This window comes from Python bivittatus, unplaced genomic scaffold (genome assembly GCF_059951505.1).
Source record: "Python bivittatus isolate LINGU-HERP-01145 unplaced genomic scaffold, Pbiv_v1 ctg000410_np1212, whole genome shotgun sequence".
Classification (NCBI taxonomy): Eukaryota; Metazoa; Chordata; class Lepidosauria; order Squamata; family Pythonidae; genus Python; species Python bivittatus.
In genome coordinates this window covers 3138032-3159848 of record NW_028277067.1, presented here as the reverse complement: position 1 = coordinate 3159848, position 21817 = coordinate 3138032, and the positions used below count along the sequence as shown (strand labels likewise).

At 40.1% G+C, this 21817-nt stretch overlaps 1 protein-coding gene across 1 annotated transcript in view; it reads right to left on the bottom strand.

Moving 5' to 3' along the window:
- Positions 1-8076, bottom strand: part of EFCAB13 (EF-hand calcium binding domain 13) — a 125061-nt gene extending 116985 nt beyond the window's left edge. Inside the window, exons 1-7 of the mRNA XM_088143283.1 lie at positions 8063-8076; positions 7564-7914; positions 6794-6994; positions 2554-2639; positions 2148-2291; positions 1863-1934; positions 164-311 (exon numbers count right to left, since the gene is read on the bottom strand). Coding sequence (XP_087999409.1) covers positions 164-311; positions 1863-1934; positions 2148-2291; positions 2554-2639; positions 6794-6994; positions 7564-7914; positions 8063-8076 — 1016 coding nt within the window. The remainder of the gene's footprint in view (positions 1-163; positions 312-1862; positions 1935-2147; positions 2292-2553; positions 2640-6793; positions 6995-7563; positions 7915-8062) is intronic.
- Between the last annotated feature and the right edge of the window lie 13741 nt (positions 8077-21817).

Below are 21817 nucleotides of genomic sequence, written 5' to 3'. Positions count from 1 at the left end.
CTTCGAGATGAACTTGAAAGAGCCCAGATTTTCTTTTCTATCTCTAGTAATAATCTGGTTCTCCTGCTGAAATCAAAAACTACAGAAACTTGACAGAAACCTTGAGCTTAACACCAGATTTTGTAATCTTTTTAATGGTACCCCCCCCCCCGTAGGCAAATACTTACTGGTAATGCGAGTGCATTCTAGTGTCCGTTGTATAATAGTGGGACTGAGGCTGATCCCTAAGCATGCTAAAATTGGCTCCAGTTCTTCAATGGCTATCATATCTTTTTTAATGGTTCTGAAAACCCACTGAACGTTTTGGAAAGCTGCAGAAGATGCAAGAGAAAGAAAATAGGACAATTAAAAAGCACAAACTGATAACCAGTAATTTCCATAAATTTCAGTAGGAATATTGGATGAAGAAAAGGTTGCAAGACAAGTACTTTTGCCTTAAATTGTCCTGTAAAGCAGTGGGGTAGAAAATAGTGCATTATATTATAGCTGTCTGTTAATATTACAGGTGGTCCTCATTTAATGGCCACTGGTTCGATGACTGTTCAAACTTACAACAGTACTGAATGAGTGGTAGTTATCCTTGTACTTAATCTGTGATCATGTGATTGTGATTTGCGCCTTCCCTGCTGGCTTCTGACAAGCAAAGTCAATGGGGAAGTCAGCAGGAAGTCGCAAGTTGCAGTCATGTAAGGTCCTCACTTAACAACCCATGCAGTCTTCGCTTAATGATGGCAACCAGGACTGCTGGAACTGCTGTTGCTAAGTGGCGCAGTCACATGGTTTTTTGACTTACAATGGCATCACTTAATGATGGAGTTTCTGGTCCCAATTAGTGTAGTTAAGTGAGGACTACCTGTACTTAGACTAATTGGCTGTGCTACTGAGGTCTCTTGTACTGATTGGCTAAGCTGATATGACATCATAGAATGTTCATGAAAATTTCAGTAGCATGGGAATAAAACTGTCAGTACTAAAATAGGAAAGAAGAGATACTGTACTCAGTAAAGAATTTTTGGCCCCTTTCACTGATCTCAGAGGGCTTCTGGAGGTGATCTGACACTAGTGATTAGGTTTCAGAATACAGCTATCCTGCAGCTAAAAAAATCATATAAATTATCTTAGTAATGGGCCTTAAGCAATTGTCAAGTTTTTGTAAATTTGCACAAAATAGTCACTTTAAATTTTTGAAGTCCTCCAGTTCTGCATCTGGCCATCTTAAAGGACCAGTGACTTGATATGCATTGATCAGGTTTAGGAAAGGCCTCAAACATTAGGGTTACCCAAGGCAAAGGACATAATGATGCCTCCCCTCTTGCTCAGCTGTATATACAAAAGTTGTCAGTTGAATCTTATTTCAGCATTACTGATATCTGGAAGCAGCAAGGAAACTTAGGAGCGCATGAACTCAGAGAAGGAGGATGGAAAGGTTGAGCCATTACAAAAAAAGATATCTGAGCCTTGAGAACATAGAAAGTGTGAGAAAGAAATTCAGAATAACTTTATATTGACTGTGTTAGGTATAAATTGAATTAGAGAGAGGATTTGACAGGATTTCAAGAATCTGTTACAATGTCCTAACCACATTAGAGTGCATTCCAAGACTCTTAGCAATTCCTTTTGCCTGACTTTGTTACCTTGAAGGGTTGACAGAGGCAGAGAGCAAGTCACGTGAAACAGACAGCATGATCTATTCTCTACCCTGTACCTTTCATTATCTATGACTATCTCACTTCACTTAATGTAGAGCTGACCAAAGTTGACCCTGGCTGGTTTCTTCTATGGGTGAGATTTAGACTTGGGGTGACTCCCTGAGGAGTGTTCCTCAGTGAGTATTCGAATGATGTCAGTTTCCGTCTACATACCCTCTGTATCAATGTAGAGCAAGGTATCACGTGCAACATCCAAGAAGTCATAAAAGTCCAGATTGCCATGGGCTGTATTGAAAAAAGAAAGGCAAGAGAAGATGGTAAGAAGTGTGGGACAACTACAGTGAGTTTATTATGAATGAGCCAAATGTTACATGTTTTAATTTTTTTCATGTACACACACATACTTACAAGCATGCACACACAGATTGCTTGTTTCAAATCAATGTAAAGTATTGGTTTATGAAACCCTTAGGCCCAAGAATGAGAAATAGTACACACCATCAACAGGGATAAACTTGAGAGCCTGGAACATCTGAGCTCTGGTCAGTAGGATCCCCAACGTGTGTAAGGTAATGAGGAGATAGTTGATGTTAATTCTTCCCCTTCTGATGGCACTAAAAATGGTACAAGCCCTGGAGAGTCCTGGAAAAGCAAATATAATATTCTGAGTCTGCTGAAAGGCCCTAAAAGCAAATTATATTATTGCTTTATTTGACCCAAAGAAATCCAGATATCCTAATTTAGAATCTATTTCAGATCCTGTCATCAGATTATTCCATAAAGCCTACAGGAGTTTGGCAATTTGAGCAACTCCAGGAATCTGGCTGATGAAATCGAAAACATACTTCTAGATATCTAGTACTAATTTCAATAGCAAGGAAAATGCAACCATATTCTCTCTTACCTTTTGCTCCATGAAGAAGACATGGGCTAAAGTGTTCTCCTTCATCACAGAATGTTGTGTAGAGATTGTACAGAGCCTTACTTCGCCTGCCAAGACACATACACTAACAGCTGTCAAATACAATCACTTTAACTTCTCTCTTTCTTGCAGTCAGAACTCAGATTCTTTCAGTCTAGCGCAGGGCCTCAATGAGTGGCCACAGGCTCCATGCTATTTTCTACTTCTTTAGGAGCTGACACTACAAGGTACTGAGCTGATATGGAGACTGGGTCTCTCCTTAGAGAAAGAACAAAAAACAGATGCAAACATTCATTCCAAAAGTTGCAATATGGTAGATGGGCATAGCATTAAAAAACAACAGAGTTTCCAACCATGCAGAGAAACTTTGTGGCTATAGGCATAGATATAGGTTCTATTTTTCATACTGTTGAAGATGTGCAGGTAAAATTTGGTTTTCCCACAAAGCTCTGTTTGAACACCTGAAATGAGCCTTTATTTTTAGGGAATAATGATGTACAGTAAATTCAATCACTATTAGGATTTATCCCAGACATAGATCTTACAGAAGACTGATTTCTATATAACATTGGATCTATAGCTAGTACAATGCATAGCAGTACCTATTCAATTGGTATAAGCTTGCAACAGTTGGTTTCAATCCAAATCCCTTGAGTTAAGATTCATTGACTGTTACAGATGCAGCTGGTTTAAAACCATCTGTAGTTAATTGCAATTTACGTTGGTCTAAAGATAGCCACCAGGACAAATGTATGTTATAAAAGCAGATGTTGGTATGAAACACAGAGCTTATCCTGCTTTTCAAGGTGGCTGAGAATTATGGCACCAAAAATGGTTTGGCAATATCTGGTAACACAGATAGCTGAGGAACCGCTGTAAATAGAGGGTAAGATGATTTGCAAGGAAAAAATTGATGCCCAGGACTATGCTTCTCTTGCCCCACGATTTTTTCCCCTTACAGATGATGTAGCAAACTACCTTTCTTTATATGGCTGCCCCTCTTGCCACAGCAACTCTGGGCAGCAAGCAAAGTTTAAACAGAAATCACAATATAAAACCTTAAAGCATGCAATGCAAAACATGTAATTCAAAACAAAAATGGCAGCTGAAAATAAAAAGCAATGTAAGCTAATATCAACCCACCCGAGCTTCACTAACTCCACAACCCCCATGCCTGGGCAAACAATCATGTTTTCAACGATTTTTGGAAGGTCAGCAATGTACTATGATTAGTACATTGAGATTATGAGAAGCCATCATGGCATGTTGATGTATTTTCCCTCTTTTTAAGCTTCTGAAAGGCTTGGATCACCATAGTTTCTCACACTGCAGTTTCTTCTCCCAGTGGCCTACGTCCATTTTGGGGGTCTATTGAAGTCAGTGGCCCCATAAACAGGATTCTGAATATATTTAAATGAAATGTTCAGATTTCATCTGATAATTTTAAATATTGAATTATTTTGGATACCCTCTCTCTAGCTGGCAATCTCATATCAAGTGTAGAAAGTTGCTATGTTAGCAGTATCTTCTGGCAACATGAGATTTTTGCAACAATTAGGGCAGAAGAACCCCAAAATAGCCTCGAAACACATTTTTGAATCACCTGGAGGATGATTTAAAAAATCAGATCAAAATCCAGTGGCAAATTGCTGAATAACAGCAGAATCTCTCTCCCTCTCTCTCATATATACAGTAGATAGGATCTGTATGTCCTCCAATAATGCATCTAACTTACTTTAAAAAAATATACTCATTGCCCCAGAATGGTGGGGAATTTTTTTTTAAATATCATCCCATCCCCTCCTTCTGATATCCTTAATAAACAGTCCTACCCTTTTCAATTCTATTCTTAGGACAGAGATTTTTAATACTATGCTGCAGATCTAAAACAGGTAATTAATATCTATACATTGAAGAAAATATCTGCTTCCCAGTCTTAAAAGGTGTGTCTTCTTCATTATTCATTGCTGATGTTCCCCTTGTTGAATCAGGTATTCTAAGATGCCCAAATACCTGTTGCTTCTTTTGAGTGAGGAGGTCCTATGCATCTGAGCCTTGGGGAACGCCTTGTGGTCTTTCTTCCTCTTCACATCCTTGGAAAGATTTTGCTTCAGCACCTTCTGTGGAGAGGAGGTCTGGTGGGGAAGATGAAATAACGAGATGCACTGAACTACACCATTCATCAGTTTGGGGCAGGAAGAAATGTATAGTACAGCTTACTCCTGTTCAGGTATGTGTTCCTAACTGAACATACTTGGGGGTGGGGGAGGGAAAGAGTCCATTCCGGCCTCCCAACTTACTTTGGAGCAGGTAAAGTTAGTGGGAGTCTCAAGTAAAGGCTGGCGCAACTTTACAGATCTCCTGGCACACACCTTCATGCCAGTCTAGCCACACCAATAATTAAACATGAGTGGTGAACAAACAAGGCAGGAGCATGGATGTGATGATAAAAAGGGAAAGGAAAACCTATGCCAAACTTTAAGCTCCTTCTGTCTTGATGTTGACATAATACTATGCTGAGACGAGAGGTGAGGTGGCATGATTATTAGTATTATTTAAATAAATGGCCACCTATTAATTTCAACTGAGAGCAAAAGGATCCTTCCTCTTCTCAATTTGCCTTACCTCAACAAGATGCATGGGGTTCCTGTATATACATTATAGGTTTATAAATTATAAATTTATAAGTAAATTATAGATAATAATTTTCTCAAAACAGAGTCTCCAAAATGTTTATGCCTCTGATTAAATTTTTTTTTTTTTTGCTCTCTCTCTGCTCTTCCTGTCTTGGTGTAGTGTTTTTTCTGTTATACTGCCTTTGTCCAGTGTTTTCCATATTATCATATTTATGTAGTTACAAAATGTACTGAAGATTATGTAGGCCAGAAGAGCAGGCATAGAAAACAAGCCATCTTTCCATGGACTAATCAGTCTCTGTGCTTCAGCAAAATGGGATTTTTGTATCCACCCTGATTAACAGGAGATTTTCACATTCTGATTTGTCTACCAAGAAAGTGTCTAAGTTTTATGGGGGTTGTAACATAAGTATGCAGTTCATACAGGGATGCTAGTATCTCCCATTTCTGTGGCTTTGTTTGAGCTGAGAGTATGATGCAGGATACTTAATGCTCTCTGTGGTTTCAACAGAAGATCAGTGCTTGTGGTAATGGAAAAGCTGTCTTTCAGAGTTCACTACTACTTGTAATTTCCTTGAGCACCCACTGATAATTTTCTGGGACACACCAATATTTTAAAACTATTATCTTAATACAGTCCTAAACTCCTACTCTCACCCCATGTCCTCTGAATCGTGGTCCTTGACGTGTCCAAACAACGTTTTTGTGAAATGGTGCTTTGGGAACATGCAATGGGCTGTGCTTGATCAACCGTCTATGAGATAGGAAATAGGAAAGGTTAACATATTAGGAGAGTGACTGAAAAGTATTTCCTGAATTTCACTTTAAAATGCTTTAAAACAAAGTGAAGCTGACAGAGCACAGAATATTGTCCAAGCGCTTAATCAGACGAGGCAAAGGATTTACAGTGACAAGAATGAATATGTCATGTTCAACAGAAAGTAATTTCAGATCATCAAAAGTTCTGTGACCTGATTAGAAGCATTGGAAGACTTTGAACATGGAACAACAAACACAGCATTTTTTTAAGACATCACAATTTTTCATTGACAAGTTTCTTGTAATCTGTCTCACATATAACCTGCATCTGCATAACTGATCTGTCTTTCCCGCTTTCCCCCCATCCCAATTTAAATTCTACATCAGCCTAGCATTCTATGCATCTGACAAAGTGAGCTGCAGCTTACAAATACCTTTTAATAAAATTTGTTAGTTGGAAAAGGTGCTATCAGATTACATCCTTCTGATTGTTTGAAATGGAAGAAAATCTTAATGGTGTCATACAATTGTGTAGGGCAGGATAATCCTACCATTCATTGGTCATGGAAATGTTGACCCTTCAGTGATTTAAAACAGCCACAAACATTCAGGAAAATTCTTTAGTGATCAAAGATTAGCCTATCTGGAACTTTTTCTAAGGGCCAGCATACTACTTGTAACTTGTTTCTTGAACATCAGCTCCCTGTGTCTCAAGACTGCCTGAGGTGTATCCCAACACAGTACAAAAGAGTCAAAGAGGGGAACAATGAGAGGAATGTCATGAGCAGAATGCCTGCAGCCCGTCACCACCTGATGTCTCAGCTTACTCAGTTGTACTGCAGCAACAGCAGTTATGGAAGGAAGGCTTGCGTGCCGGGACAGAAAAGCTGAGTTCTTCATCCTTCCATTCTGCAGGCTTGTTCTTCCACAAGGAGAAGGGAATCTCTTCCTCAAGCTCACACTGCAGCTCTGGGGTCACCAACTGGGATTCCATCCACGTTTCCGTCTTTAGATCTTCAATAGTTGTACTAGGAAGAGAAAAATAAATTCAAACCCAGGAACAGGTGACAACTCCCTCTAAGAGTTCACATGACACATTTTTGGTTTCTGAGTTATCTGTTTTTCTGGGATTGCAAAATACATTGAGTCATTAACTAACAAAATGGTTGGGTTGGCTAGACACATGAACCCTCTCTACTTACCAAAATCCCTAATCAGGGTTAAAACTAATCAATCTTAGCAAGTCATGCAAAAGCAGCTGTTAGGTGACCTGGTTACGTTATGTTATGGTTATGTGATGTTGTGTGAATATGACCACTCAGACTGCTAGATGACAACATGAAAAAACCAAACGCTGTATCTTAATATTGTAGAAACTTAGCATATGAAATTTAAGGCCCATGAGGTAAGTGCTATGTAGTATAGGATTTCTCTTTCATTTAAGAGTTTAACCAATTGAAGGCTGTTATAAAGACAGTGAAAAGACTAGATTAAGTTGAATTGAGTGTAACTGAGGCCCATTTGGAAATCATTTTCTAAACTGTGGGATGAAAAAATCCTGATAATCCTATCTTCTGCTGGAAACTTGATATCTTACTTGTCTGAAGTGAGTGAGGAAAAAATTGGAGTTGTGCTTTGCTCAGAAGTAAGAAAGCTAGATAGATCATCCTTAAAGTCTGATGTAGCTTTATCCCATGAACTAGAGGGATGTGACATGGAGGCCTCTGTATCTTCCTGCAGTTCTGATGTCTCCAGGGATGGCTTGGTCTCATCCTCATTTGGTTCCTTTAGATCTTCAGATTTGTTCTCCTCAACCTCCTCAGCAAGAGATTTGCTGTCATCTTCACCCTGATCATTTTGGTCTTTGGATTTGCTCTCCTCAGCTTCTGCATTTGAGTCCTGGGGTTGGCTGTCCACTTTGGTGCTCTCAATTAGCTCTTGGGATTTGCTGTGAAGAAGGAAAAACAAAAAAGTCCATTCACAAACAGAGATGGTTCTGGCTTTGCTTCTGTCTAGTTAATTTCCACTAGAGGTTGGTAGTTCTAGTAGTTTGCAGCATTTTTAGTGATATAGAAGCATAGTAAGTTCAGCTATACCTGTAGGATGCCATATGTTACCTCTCTCTATGTTTACTCCATGGGAAGATACCAATACAGGTGGTCCTCATTTAGCTACTGCCTCGTACAGTGACTGTTTGCAATTACAACAGTGATGAAAAAGTAACTTTGTGACCAATGTGCCCATTTACGATCTTTGCAGTATCTGTGACTCAGTCATGTGTTTGCTATTACGGTCAGTTGGTACATGTTGTCCTCTGCCTGATCTGTATTTTTTCTCTCCCTCACCCCCCTTGCAGAGTGGAGAGACTGCCTCAGCTCTTCCTGAGCTGCTTTTCTCTGCAGGGCACTGTGTCCCTAAAAAGTGCTAACAGCAAGTTAACAAGCTCAGCTCTGTGACCTAAATTAGTGGATTAGGACCCTCCCCAAAGCTGAAATTGACAAGACCCTAATCAGTTTCACTGAGGGTTTTCCTTTGCCTTCTAAGGAAAGCTGAAGTAAAATCATAAGCACAATAGCAGTCACGTAGTGACCACTTCACTTAATGACCGAGTAGCTGGAATCAAATGGGATTGCTAAATGAGGACTACCTGTATTTCTTTCACTAGCCTCTAAGGCAGAAGTTGCAACTTTTCAGGCCCAAGGGACTATTTTGCACCCTTGTAAAATGGTCCAGGTACCTCCAAGTAAGTAAAATATAACACTCTTATGAGATGACATTTTGGCAAAGTGAACAAGACTTTGTGTGTCATCATTAACATCTCACAAGAATGTTTGATATTTCTTCAGCCTTAGGAGATGTTCTCTGGAATCTCTGAAATCAGGCAAGATTTTGGCCTATTGATTTAATTGGCAATGGGTCACAGAAAAATGATTTTAGAGGTGACGTGTGCTGGTTCTTTTGCAACCCTGTTGATAATCCCTGCTTTATGTGAAATAAATAAGTTCTGCTGGGTCTGCATTAGGTATGATTGGATCATTTGTTAGCTTCTGAGGCAGAAAAATTACCCACTTTAGGAAGGTAAGAACCTAAAGAGCTTCTTTTCTACTGGTTTATCAGGACAGGTGACTTTTCAGGGAAGGTAATGAAAAGCTAAGATGGTAGTTTTGACTTTGGGTGCAAAGATGCCTCATATCATGCCAGGCAGTGGGTGAAAGTGGCTCTCACGGTTTTAGCCTGGAATCTCTCCCAGCCCAACTTACAGGGGCCAGAATTCAGCCTGGAACCTTCTGCATCAAAACGGAAGCTCTTCTACCAGACCTAAAATTACTCACCTTCAGGGGACATATGCTGTCAAATCTAAACTCTTAAAATGGATGCTGGGCTCCTCTGAAGGTAAGGGATGCTTTCTGATACCTTTGGTAAAGATAAATCTTTTGGAATGTAAGAATGAAATGAAATGGAAGCAAAGTAAGGCTCCATTGTCTGGCTTGGACAAGGTGCTTAAGAGTAAATCAACAACACTTTAAGTTTTTAAATAAGGCCCTCAAACTCAGAATGTTAAATAAAAATGCGAAAAAAAATTGCAGTGGAAAATTCATGTGTCAAGAATGCAACTTTTATTTATGGTCTGGTGAACATATTTCATTCATGAGAAAAGTTCCCATTTGTGAACCTTTATGAATCATGAGAAAATGAAACACCTGTTTATTTTATTTATTGTATCCAATTTCTAGGCTGCCTGACTCCATGGTCACTCTGGGCAGCTTACAAATAAAAGAAAAGCAATACATATAAAAAGAGAACACGGTTGACTGAAAAATAAACACCTAGCCTTAAATCATACAAAACTAGACTAAACTGAAAGGGCTCCACAACCACCTGATCTGAAGACCTGGGGAAACAACCAGCTTTTTTTAATATTTTCCAAAACATCATAAAGGTAGGAGCCACATTAATTTGGGGGGGGGGGGGACATCATTCCAGAGGCAAGGCTCTTCCACAGAGCAGGCATGCTTTCTGGGCCCCATAAGATGAGACTGTTGAATGGATGGTTCTTAGAGTCCACATTGAGTACAATCCAGGCTCCTTTCCCACTAAAGGTCTCCCCCCAGTCCTCCAGATCCAGCCTATTTCAGTGCTGGGCAGTGAATTTGCTAGAATAAAACCCGAGTATCTCTGACTACTTGTGGCCTATTGAAATGTCTCCTAAACCCATACTTAGTAACACCAGTCCCAGTTGTAGTGAAAAAGGGGGGAAAAAACAACCCTGCAGGTAGCCCTGTATGCCAATTCAAATAATGCACTTAGGATATAAAAATATGCCATATATGTTCTCTCCATTTCAAATACATTTCAAAATGTACTATGCAATTCTAAAACTTAAAAAAATAATCTTGTTAAAAGTATAATTTTACTCCCCTGCACGGGAACCAAGATAACATCATAATAAAGTAGCTGAATTTTTCTATGGACAGAAAATGATTAACCTTCCAATGTCGTTGAGTGGGGTCTCCATTCTTCTGAAACAGAGTTTTGCTGCTTCCTCATCAGTAGTGATGTCCAATAAATCCTTCAAAAAGAAAGTCCCAGTGAAAAACATGAAGAATGCTGCACCTTAGCTGGAGGTGTAATAGAAATCACTATCCATTTCTGATTGCCATCTTTTAGCCAGAAATGGCAGGTGCAAGCAGAAATACTTACAGCAAAACACTTTCCCTGGTAATTGTTGCCACGGCTCTCTTGCGAAAAATTTCTGAGACTAGTAAATTTGCTGACAATCTCCAAGAGGTCAGAAATTGAAATACGACACTGTCAAACAACTAGGACAATCAACAAGAGTGTAGGGAAGTTTTAAGATTTCTGATCTTCCCCTGGCAACATAAAAGAGGTCTTATGTTTTGTACCAAATAGGTAATCGGAGGGTCCAAGAGAGTTTGATGGAATTGGCTCTCTGGAGATGGATATGCAGCCCTCCTCCACACCAAGTTCTCTCCCACTGCCTTGATTTCAATAGCTGCATGGAGAGGTTCCAATCTAATGATGTCATAGAATAGGGCATGACCTGTATGGTATAAATACATCTCCAGCTGGGGGAGAAGAGAAAGAAGTCTCTTAACCATTCATCAACATTCAAGGTCCCATACTATGGAATAATGGATTGATTCAGAAGGATGGTTTAGATTTATTTCAACCCTACTGACAACCAAGACACCAAAGTTCCCCAGTTTTAAATTCTATATGACAGCCTCCAGGAAGAAAGTTCTCATAATTCCTTGTAGAGAAGGAGACCTGTCTCATCATCTAAGCATTGTTCATATTAGAGGCAATCTTTTATATTTAATATTTAGAAACACAATCACATTTTTATCTCTAAACATTGCTTTTTTCCCCTAAGCAAATGTAACGCACAGATGGGTATGAATATGGAGCCATGTGCAAAAAAGCAATTAGAAATTACAATTTGGTAATGGCGAGTTGTATAAGTAGAAGTCATACTTTTGTAAAAAAAATTCTTACATTTTCTTTTTGATAGTAACTTATGATACATATGCCTTACTTTTTGGCACATGAATGAGGGCACAGTTGTATAACTGAGTAACAGTGATTGAGAAAACGGTTTGGGGGAACTCCTGATAAGCTAGAGGAATGGTTGACTGGCACAAAAGATATACAGGCATAATATTCATTTATTTATAACATTTATCTACCACTTCATTCCAACCATCTCTGAGTGGTGTATCATGTAAGCAAAATAAAAATAGCAAAACCCAAATCACAATGTTGCAATACAGTAATGGTCCCATTGGAGCAGGGCAAAACACAGGGCAAATGCTCTACTCCACAGCCCTGTGTTTATATCCCTGTAGAAACCCGTCAGGGAAATGGCAGTCCATTTGTATGAGGGCAAGCTGTTCCCTGGGCAGATGTGATGGAATGGTTTGAGGAAGGCTGCGCTCGGGGAGATAAGCATTTCCTTAGCCCCCAGCAGGAGTATGGGAAGGTTAAGAACCACCCTAAGGAATTCATGGTATTTTGGCTTGCTGGTTTGGGAAGTTTAGATTCAGTCTGGAGAGATTCTGTCTTAGAGGTGGAAGCTAATAAATGCAACAGAACTGTATCTGTACTGTCTCATGGAGTTCTTTGGGCTGAACCTGACAGCAGGGGAGCACCACTGAGGAGGTCTGATTGTGGAGTCCCTGTTAATGGAAATAAGTTCAGAGTGGGACAGCTTGTCCCTCTGATCTCACTGGATGAGCAGATTCTTTTTTGGAGCAGGCTTTATTACAGATATGCAGGCCAGGAGCCATATAGAACTTTCAAGGTAGTAACCAGCATCTTGAATCACACTGGAAGCTAACTGGCAGCTAATGCAGTTTTAGGTATGCCAGTAAAAACGTTGCAATGCTGGAACTATTAAGGGGTACTTCATGTGATAAAAGCATAAAGATAGACTTTCAGTCAGCATTCTTAGCTCTAAGTCAGGCAAACCACTCTTGGAGATCCTACATCGTATACTAGCAGGTTAGATTAAGATTCTTCTGATGTATTCACAGCTAGTTAGGCAGCAATGCTGGTTAATGCTTTCAGCACCATGGAAAGTTCCAAATCTTCGCTAATCTGGATGTGTAATGTTTACTTCTCAGAATTCTCCAGCCAGTGTGGCTATTGCTAAGAATCTGAGAATCAAAGTCCATACATGTGGAGGGTGCCCAGATTGGAGAAGGTTGCTCTATCTATCCTTCCCCCTTGGTAAACTTGACCATTTTGCCTGAAGATTGTGAATCTGAAAGGGTCAATCCTGTGGCCTAAAGACAGCTTCTCTTCTTCTGCCTTGCACCTGTTGTTTTACTATGCCCTTGTACAGCAGTAGTGTGAGACTAGGCTGAAGCTGCCATAACTAAAGATTAAGCAGGCATGTAAGCAGAGAGGACAAAAAGCCAGGGATCTTGTCTAAAAGATCCATTCAGGGAGGTAGATAAGAAGGAAACAAGTTGTTAAGGAAACAAAAGAAAAAAATGTCACCTGAACCAGATAAAGAAAGTTACGCTTGAACACATGGAAAAAAACCCAATCCCAGCTAATCAACAAAGCAAGAATTTTGGGGCATAAAAAGGAGTCCTGAAGCCCGCCCATTCCTTGAGTTGTCTTTGGGTCCAGACTTGGTGGTTTCCATCCCTCTAGCTAGTGCCTGGCAGCCTAGTTGAGAAGGATGTGATTAAGTGTGGATGAGTGTGTGTGTGCATGTGTGTGAGAGAAAGAGCAAATGTACATTGTAACCAGCAAAGTTTTGCTGTCAGTCATTAAGGGAAAGAAATATGCTCATGTGGCTTCTATCTATATTATTATTGTTGATTGCACAATCAGCCAGATGTTTAGACTGGATTTGGCATTTTTATCTACTGACTGAGTCCTTCCTAAGGACCTGGGATAGGCAGATGTTGTTTGATAGTGTTAAAGATATCATCACATGATATAAGCTGTTCCAAGTAAAGCTGCCTTTTGCAATTGACTGATGGTCAACTGGTGCTCCAGATGTCTTGGGATTGCACCTAAGGCACCTATAGCTATTGGTACTGTCTTTGCTTTCTTTTGCCACAGTCATTCTACTTCTATTTGCAGGTCTTTGTATTTTGTGATTTTCTCCAGGTCTTTCTCTTTTATTCTGCTGACTCCAGGTATTGCAATGTCCACTATCCAGACTTTTTTGTCTTTCTTATCAACAATTGTTAAGTCTGGAGTGTTATGTGGCAGGTGCTTGTCTGTTTGAATTCTAAAGTCCCAGAGTACTTTAACTTCTTCATTTTCTATTTCTTCGTCTGTTTTGTGATCCCACCAGTTCTTGCTTGCAGCCAACTGGTATTTCTTGCAGATATTTCAATGCACCATTGTTGCTACTTTGTCATTCCATTGTTTGTAGTCAGTCTATGTCAGTGTTGTCCAAACTTGGCCACTTTAAGATGAGTGGACTTCAACATGCTGGCTGGGGAATTCTGGGAGTTGAAGTCCACTCATCTTAAAGTGGCCAAGTTTGGACAACACTGGTCTATGTGATCTTCTTGCAGCAGCTAACTAGGTGGTCCACTGTTTCTTCAGCTTCTTTGCAGAGACAGTGTTTGCTATCTGTTGCTATCTTTTAAATTCTGGCTTTGTATGCATTTGTTCTTAAGGCTTGGTCTTGTGCAGCCAGAATTAGCCCCACTGTCTATTTCTTCTCTTAGCCATTACCAGGTCTTGTTGTTATCTGCTTTGCATTATTTTGTCATTATTTTTCTGGTCTTCCTATCCAGGCCTTCTAGTTATGCTTGAGTCCAATCCACTATTCCAGCTGTGTATTTGATGACTGGAATTGCCCAGGTGTTAATTGCCTTGATGGTATTTCCTCCACTGAGTTTGGACTTAAAGATCTTCATCCACATGATGTATTCACTACTAACTTTCTTCTTGACTTCAATGTGCTTGATGTTGTCAGCTTGAAGGGTGCCTGGGGATTGGTAGTGATCTTCTTCATCCAGAGTCTCATGTTATTTCCATAGGTCATCTTGATTCCTTCAGTTTTCAGCATTTTTCCCTTGTTGATGCTAAGGGTGCGCATTTGTCCAAACTCCATTGCAACATCTTGGCTGTATATTTGGACAGTGTTGAGCAGCGATTCTATTTCAGATGGTGTTTTTCCATACAGCTTCAGATCATCCACTTAAAGGAGGTGGGATATCCTGGCAGATGTTTTTGATGTTTGATAGCCATGGCCTGGCTTATTTAGTGTTGTAGACAGAGGAATCAATGCAATGACAAACAGTAGTGATGATAGTAAGTCTCCTTGAAAGGCTCCTCTCTTGATATTAATCTCTCCCAGTCTATCACCATTAACCAGCAACTGTGTCTTCCATTCTGCCATTGATCTTTGCATAAAGTTTCTGATATTTCTACTGACTCCTGTTATTTCTAGGCACTTGATTATCGCAGGGAGTTGAATGTCTTCTTGTAATCAATCCAAGCTACATTCAAGTTGGTTCTTCCTTTTCTTGCAGTTTTCGAAAATCACGTCGATTAGGAACTGATCTTTTGTCCCTCTGCTGTTTGGGCGGTTTCCTTTCTGCTCAGATGGAAAGAGATTGTTTTCAACCAGATGCTGTTGGACTGCATCAGCTACCACACCAGTTAGCAATTTGAAAGTTGTTGGTAAGCAGGTAATTGCCCTGTAGTTGCCTGGTGCTGCCCCTTTTGTTGGATCTTTCATTATCAGGTCGGTTTTGCCAGATGTTAACCAATCTTCAATTTCACCTCCTTTCTAGTATGTTGTTAAACTGTTTGGTGATGAGTGGGTCAGATGTTTCAACCAAAAACCACGCAGTTCATCTTCACCTGGTGCTGACCAATTCTTGATCTTCCTTGCCCTTTTCTGCACCATTTCTGCTGTTATTACAAATTCTTTCCTTTCAGCTGCAGCGGCTTAATGACGCTGAAAGTTGCTGGCCAGAAATGGTCGATGCTTCAGCGGTTCGAGTCCAGCCTTCGCGTTAGCAAGGTGAGCTCCTGTTTCCTCCCCAGTTCCTATAAACCCAACAGTTTGAAAACTCACGTGAGTAGATAAATGGGGACTCTCACTCTGGTGGGAGGAAAAATGCTGGCGGCGCCTTGCAAAAAGGAGTCAGGAGCAGTTGCCGGTAAGCGCGAAAAACCGCACGCGCCCGAAAAGGGTGCGAAGCAACGGAAACCCCGCCTCTTGAGCTCGCCAGCTGGGCTCTGCTCTAGAAAGGAGGCTCTGGCAAACCACTTCCAAAACAATTGCCTTGAAAACTGCAAGGACTCGTCCAAGCAGTCAATGCAGAGTCGGTAACGACTGAGCGCAGATTAAAAAAACAAAAACAAACCTCCTTTATCCAAGCTGCATTCTTGTTGTATTTCTTTGGGTTGTCCCATAGCTGTGCCCAGAACTGCACTTTGTCAGGTGTTGGCTGGTTCATTGCAGTCTCTGTGTTGATGGATTAATAGAAACTGAAATTGGAGATTCTGCCTGTAGTGTGCAATTCAAGCTTCGTATCTGCTGATTTTCTTGGCTATGGTTGTTATTTGCTACTTTATTATTTCCAGTGCTTTCTTGATCTTCCTTGTCTCTAGGTGATATTTCTTAATCAAGTATTCTTTGGTCTTCTTGTTCTTTCATCTGTTCTAGCTTGCTTGCATCTGATCTTAGCATTTTGATCTTATTTTCCAACTTGATCTTCCATTTTGGTGATGCAATGCTTGGCTTTTTTTTTTCTTATTTGTTGATTTCATATCCAAGATCTTCAGTTATAACTGCAGCTGTGCTGTACATCAGTTAGTTTGTTTACTGCAGTGAGCTGGTGCTTATATTATATTAGCATCTTTTAATACTTGTGCTGTTTTTTCTGTAACAAGCTTCAATGCAGGCAACCTTATTCTGTTGTTTTTGTGCTGTTCTAGATGCTCAGTTATTCTTCAGTTCAGTTCCTCTTGTTTTTCAATTAGAGGACTTTGTTCTTTCTGAGGAGAAGGTAGAGGGTGCCTGGTTTGGGAATGAGAACAGTTCAATATCGATTCTGGCTTCCTCTACTATTGACTCCCCCTGGATTGTCTCTACTGTCTGAGCTACAGTATTTCTGGCAAGGTTTCATTTTCTTTGCTCTGGGTAGACCTTTGCACTTCTTCCCATTCTACCTCTGTGAATTCTTATTATAAATTGACGTTGATTTGCTAGCCTCTGTTCTGTTATTTCTGATTCTGTATGTTGGTCTTTCCAGAACGGGTGCATTCTTTTTCAGATATCCTCTTCTCATTGGACTTGATTTGTAATAGCAAATCATTATTTCTTTGTATTGTCAAAGGCTTTCACGGCCAGCATACGATGGCTGGTGTGGGTCTTCCTTGCTGGGCACAGAGAGAACTGCTCCTGTCTGTGCTCCTGCACTCTGAAGATGCCAGTCACAGGTGCTGGCGAAATGTTAGGAAACAAAACTTCCAGAACACGGCCACACAGCCCGGAAGACCCACACCAGCCATTATTTCTTTGTTTTCAGTCTTTGTACATTTGCAGCGGGTAAGCAACTTTTCTTCCAGTCCTGCAGCTGCTGTCCCTGTTTGCTCAGCCAACAGTCCTGAGTCCTGTAGCCCACTTGTCACCAGATGTCCAGGAACTCCAACACCTAGTGAGGTTCTCATTGACCTGGGTGATGACTGATATAGATATAGGTTTGGTATAGGTTTCTGTAAGTTACATCTCACCATATTGTTTGTGGGAGAGACACCCTTTGTCTGGTTCCTCTGATGAGACCTGTCCAATATGGTTGAACCTCTGGCATAGCTCTCATCTTCCTCAGAGCACGCAAGCCGCACAACCACATCAAGGTAGTGCCTCACTGGGGGATGATTATGATGATGATTATCCTGCCTATATATATATGTATATATGCATATATGCATATGTATGTGTGTATACACACACACACATACATATGTATGCATATATGTATATATGCATGTATATATGTACTGTATATATGTTTGACCAACTCAAGGCAGCAAGCTTACCTAATACGGCTGCCTCCTATTTTCCCCACAACAACCATCATGTGAAGTGGGTTCGGCTGAGAGGAGTGACTGGCCCAAAGTCACCCAGTTGGCTTTCATGCCTAAGGGAAGCCCAGACCTCACACTCATGTGGTTTCTAGGCCAGCACCTTAACCGCTACACCAAATTGGCACATACAATGCATGCATTGTGCCTGAGATCCCCTTAGGTAAAATGTTTACTGCTTGAGCCCTCCACTAGACTGTTGAACTGTTCCAGCCAATACTGGGATGTGGAGTATACATATATGTTCTTATGAATATTTGGTGTCCTTGGGAGTATGTGTGCATTCATCCATAGGTCTCCATAACTACCTTAGCCCTCCCACTATCAATAAATATGTTGTCCACCCAAAAAAGGAAAGAAAAAATCCCAGTGGAGTTAAGTGCAGGTGTGTTGGAGTTCCCTTGTGTATTGCTGCTGCTTAGTTGACTGCATTTCTTCTGTGGAGGGTTAAAGGAAGTACAATATTTTGTCCTTGATGGGGTTTGAACTGTCAGTTCCCAGAACCTGTTTGTGGGCTTGCACCTGCTTTAATAGACAACACAATGCTTCTCTGATGGCTGTATCTTTATATATTGTCTGGTTCTTATCTTATTGTATTATTATTGTCTTCATTGCTAAGATTATGGTGACACAATCTGTAAATTAATTCTTTTTTGGTCCAGAGGAACATCTTAGGATATAAGTTTACAGCACATAGAAGCAGACTTTGCAATTCTTTGAGTTTGTCTAAGGATTATTTGACTAGCTGCAATTAAATGAAGTAGCTTTGCTCTATTAAATTGCACGAAGGAAGACATGCTGTAGAGAAGAGGGCATTTTTTTCAAATTCTCAGGCTGAACCTTTTGTACTGTGCAGATGAAAATGATATTTCTAAAACACCATTTAGATTTTTAAATTTACCTTGAGTTTTTGTTTACACTGGATTTTTAAAATTGAAAACAAAATGTAAAGCTCTACATGAGATTTTTGAAAACAATAATCAAGTTTTAAAATCAAAAGGTCGCGGTCAGCATAATTTCTTCTTGGTCTTATGGAGATGAGAATTAAGCAAACAGACCTGGTAACTGATCCTTGTCTAAAAGTGCAATCAGGAGAGAGAGAGAGAACAAATCATGATAAGAGAGAGTCAAAGAGGAGATGTCTGCGCACAAATCCTAGGAACAAGGAATGGAACAGAAAGTGCAACAGAAGACATCAGCGCACATTCCTGTAATACTGCAGAACTGTTATAGCAAACAATAGCAAACTTTTACAAGGGATGATGACTACAGACTTCTAATAACTAGTGAAAAAAGTTAATTTAAATAAATCCAAATAAATCATACTTCGACTAGTGATTTAAATAATTTAGCTCTAGCAAATTACCCACTTTTTTCTATTTTTTTTAACAACTAATTTATGCATGGTAGAATTTTGTTTGCCAAGTCAGTCCTAACTATACAAGTGGTAGTTCTGTGTCTCTGTGTTTTTCACAGCCAGCTCCAGAAGCACACAGTGGGCCTCACAACAGATTTCTGAAAACAACAGAGGACATGCTGAAGAAGTGTTTATTTTTATATATTATTCATATCTACTCCAGTAGTGAATGGAGAACTTTAATGTCTGCTGACAGTTAAAGATAGAGATGGGTTTTCTTTATGAGTGCAGAATATAGAAGCATATGAGTTTATATAACTTGCCAAGAATTTGAGGGTAGTTTTGGTAAAACTGTGTACTGGTCTACAATAACTTGGAGAATAGAAGAACTTCAGTTTCACTGTAACTGTAATGATTAACACCACAGACAGCACCAAAAGACTTACTTTCAGTGGGGAGTTCATTTTTTAAAAAACAAGAATTTAAAGCAAAGTCATTGCTAAATTAAAAACATTTAAGTATATGGACTGGTTTACAAAAGGCTTTAGGATATTTTTTTTCCTCTTGGTGCACTGATAGTTTGTAATCCAACAGGGATCTTAAAAACACTGGAGCTGGTCTTTGTTGGTTTTAAATAAAAAGGCAGCAAAAGGGAACAAATAAGTAAGCCACATTGAAAAAAATGCATTAGAGCACACACATCTGCTGCGTTTTATTCACGTCTGCTAAGGAATCATCTACAATGAGTCTATATTCACATAAAATAACCCTGTTTCCCTCCCCAACTGATTTCACTTTCAGGAGGAATTGACTCCCTTTCCTAACATCTTCCATTTTAGAAATTTGCTCCAGCTGATTATATGGCTGGGCAAAGGGTGCATATAATATCAGAGAAGCACTGAGATTTCCCTATGCTAGATTGGGCGGTGAAAATTCTGTCCACAGACAGAAAACCCAACTTCCCTTAACATTTGGATAGAGAGGTGCCAAGTGTCCTGAACTGAGGAACCCAAGTCTATTTATGATCCTTCCTCCTCTGTGATGACGCTCGTTTTATCTTCCCCATCTGCATTCTCCATAGATGGGATATTTTGATCAGCAATGTCAGAGCTGGGCTTCTTTTCTTCCATGAAGTCATGTTCAGCATTGATGCTTTCTTGATCAGCAACATCTGTCCTTTCCTTATTCACCTCTATGGTGTCAAACTCTTTATTGTTCCCTTCTTCCTGTTCTATAGAAGATGCAACACTGGGCACTTTTTGGTCAGCAATGTCTGATTGCAAATTTTTCATCTCTGTGATGTCATGCTCTTCATCCATCTTTACATTTTCCAGGATTTTTTGGTCAAATTGACAGGATACTTTTCTCTGCAGTTGGGTGAGATCACTATATGTATGTGAACATGGCTGTCCTGAGAAATATAGGGATGTGGGTATGGATATTTCATCATCACAATAGCTCTGATACCTTCTTCTCCATCTAGAGTCAGCACTGACAAGCCCAGTCACATCCTGAAAAGGCCTCCGTTCCATGATGGCGTATTCAGTCTGAAATGCTGTCAGGAGAAGTAGAGATATTCTATAGTTCCACATAACCCAATTGGCATAATACTAACAACAACAATAACAACAACAACAACAACTAATTCTGGCTGCATAAGACTAAGCCTTAAGAACACATGCATATAAAGCCAGAATTGAGAAGACAGCAACAGACAGCAAATGCCACCTCTGCAAAGAAGCTGAAGAAAGCTAAAGTGCTCTGGGACTTTAGAATTCAGACAGACAAGCACCTGCCACACAACACCCCAGATGTAACAATTGCTCACAAGAAAGGAAAAGAAGTCTGGATAGTGGGCATTGCAATACCTGGAGACAGCAGAATAAAAGAGAAAGACCTGGAGAAAATCACTAAATATAAAGACCTGCAAATAGAAGTAGAATGACTGTGGCAAAAGAAAGCAAAGACAGTACCATTAGCTATAGGTGCCTTAGGTGCAATCCCAAGACATCTGGAGCACCACTTGAAGACCATCAGCATTGCCAAAATCACCATCAGTCAATTACAAAAGGCAGCTTTACTTGGAACAGCTTACATCCTGTGACAATACCTTTAACACCATCAAACTATAGCATCTGCCTATCCCAGGTCCTTGGGAAGGACTTGACAGGTGGATAAAAATGCCAAATCCAGTCTAAACTTCTGGCTGACTGGGCGACCAACCGTAATAATAATAGTAATAATGATGATGATGATGATGATGATGATGATGATGATGATGACACAGTTGCTGGTCAACGGTGATAGACTAGGAGAGGTTAATATCAAGAGAGGAACCTTTCAAGGAGATTCACTACCATCACTACTGTTAGTCATTGCATTGATTCCTCTGTCTACAATATTGAACAAGCCAGGCCATGGCTATCAAACATCAAAAACATCTGTCAGGATATCCCACTTCCTTTACATGGACAATCTGAAGCTGTATGGAAAAACATCATCTGAAACAGAATCGCTGCTCAACACTGTCCGAATATGCAACCAAGAGATTGCAATGGAGTTTGGACTGGACAAATGTGCACCCTTAGCATCAACAGGGGAAACAGTACTGAAAACTGAAGGAATCAAGATGCCCTATGGAAATAACATTAAGAGTCTGGATGAAGAAGATCACTACCATTACCTGGGCATCCTTCAAGCTGACAACATCAAGCACACTGAAGTCAAGATGAAGGTTAGTAGTGAATACATTATGAGAGTGAAGAAGATCTTAAAGTCCAAACTCAGTGGGGGAAATACCATCAAGGCAATTAACATCTGGGCAATTCCAATCATTAGATACACAGCTGGAATAGTGGATTGGACTCAAGCAGAACTAGAAGCTCTAGGTAGGAAGCCC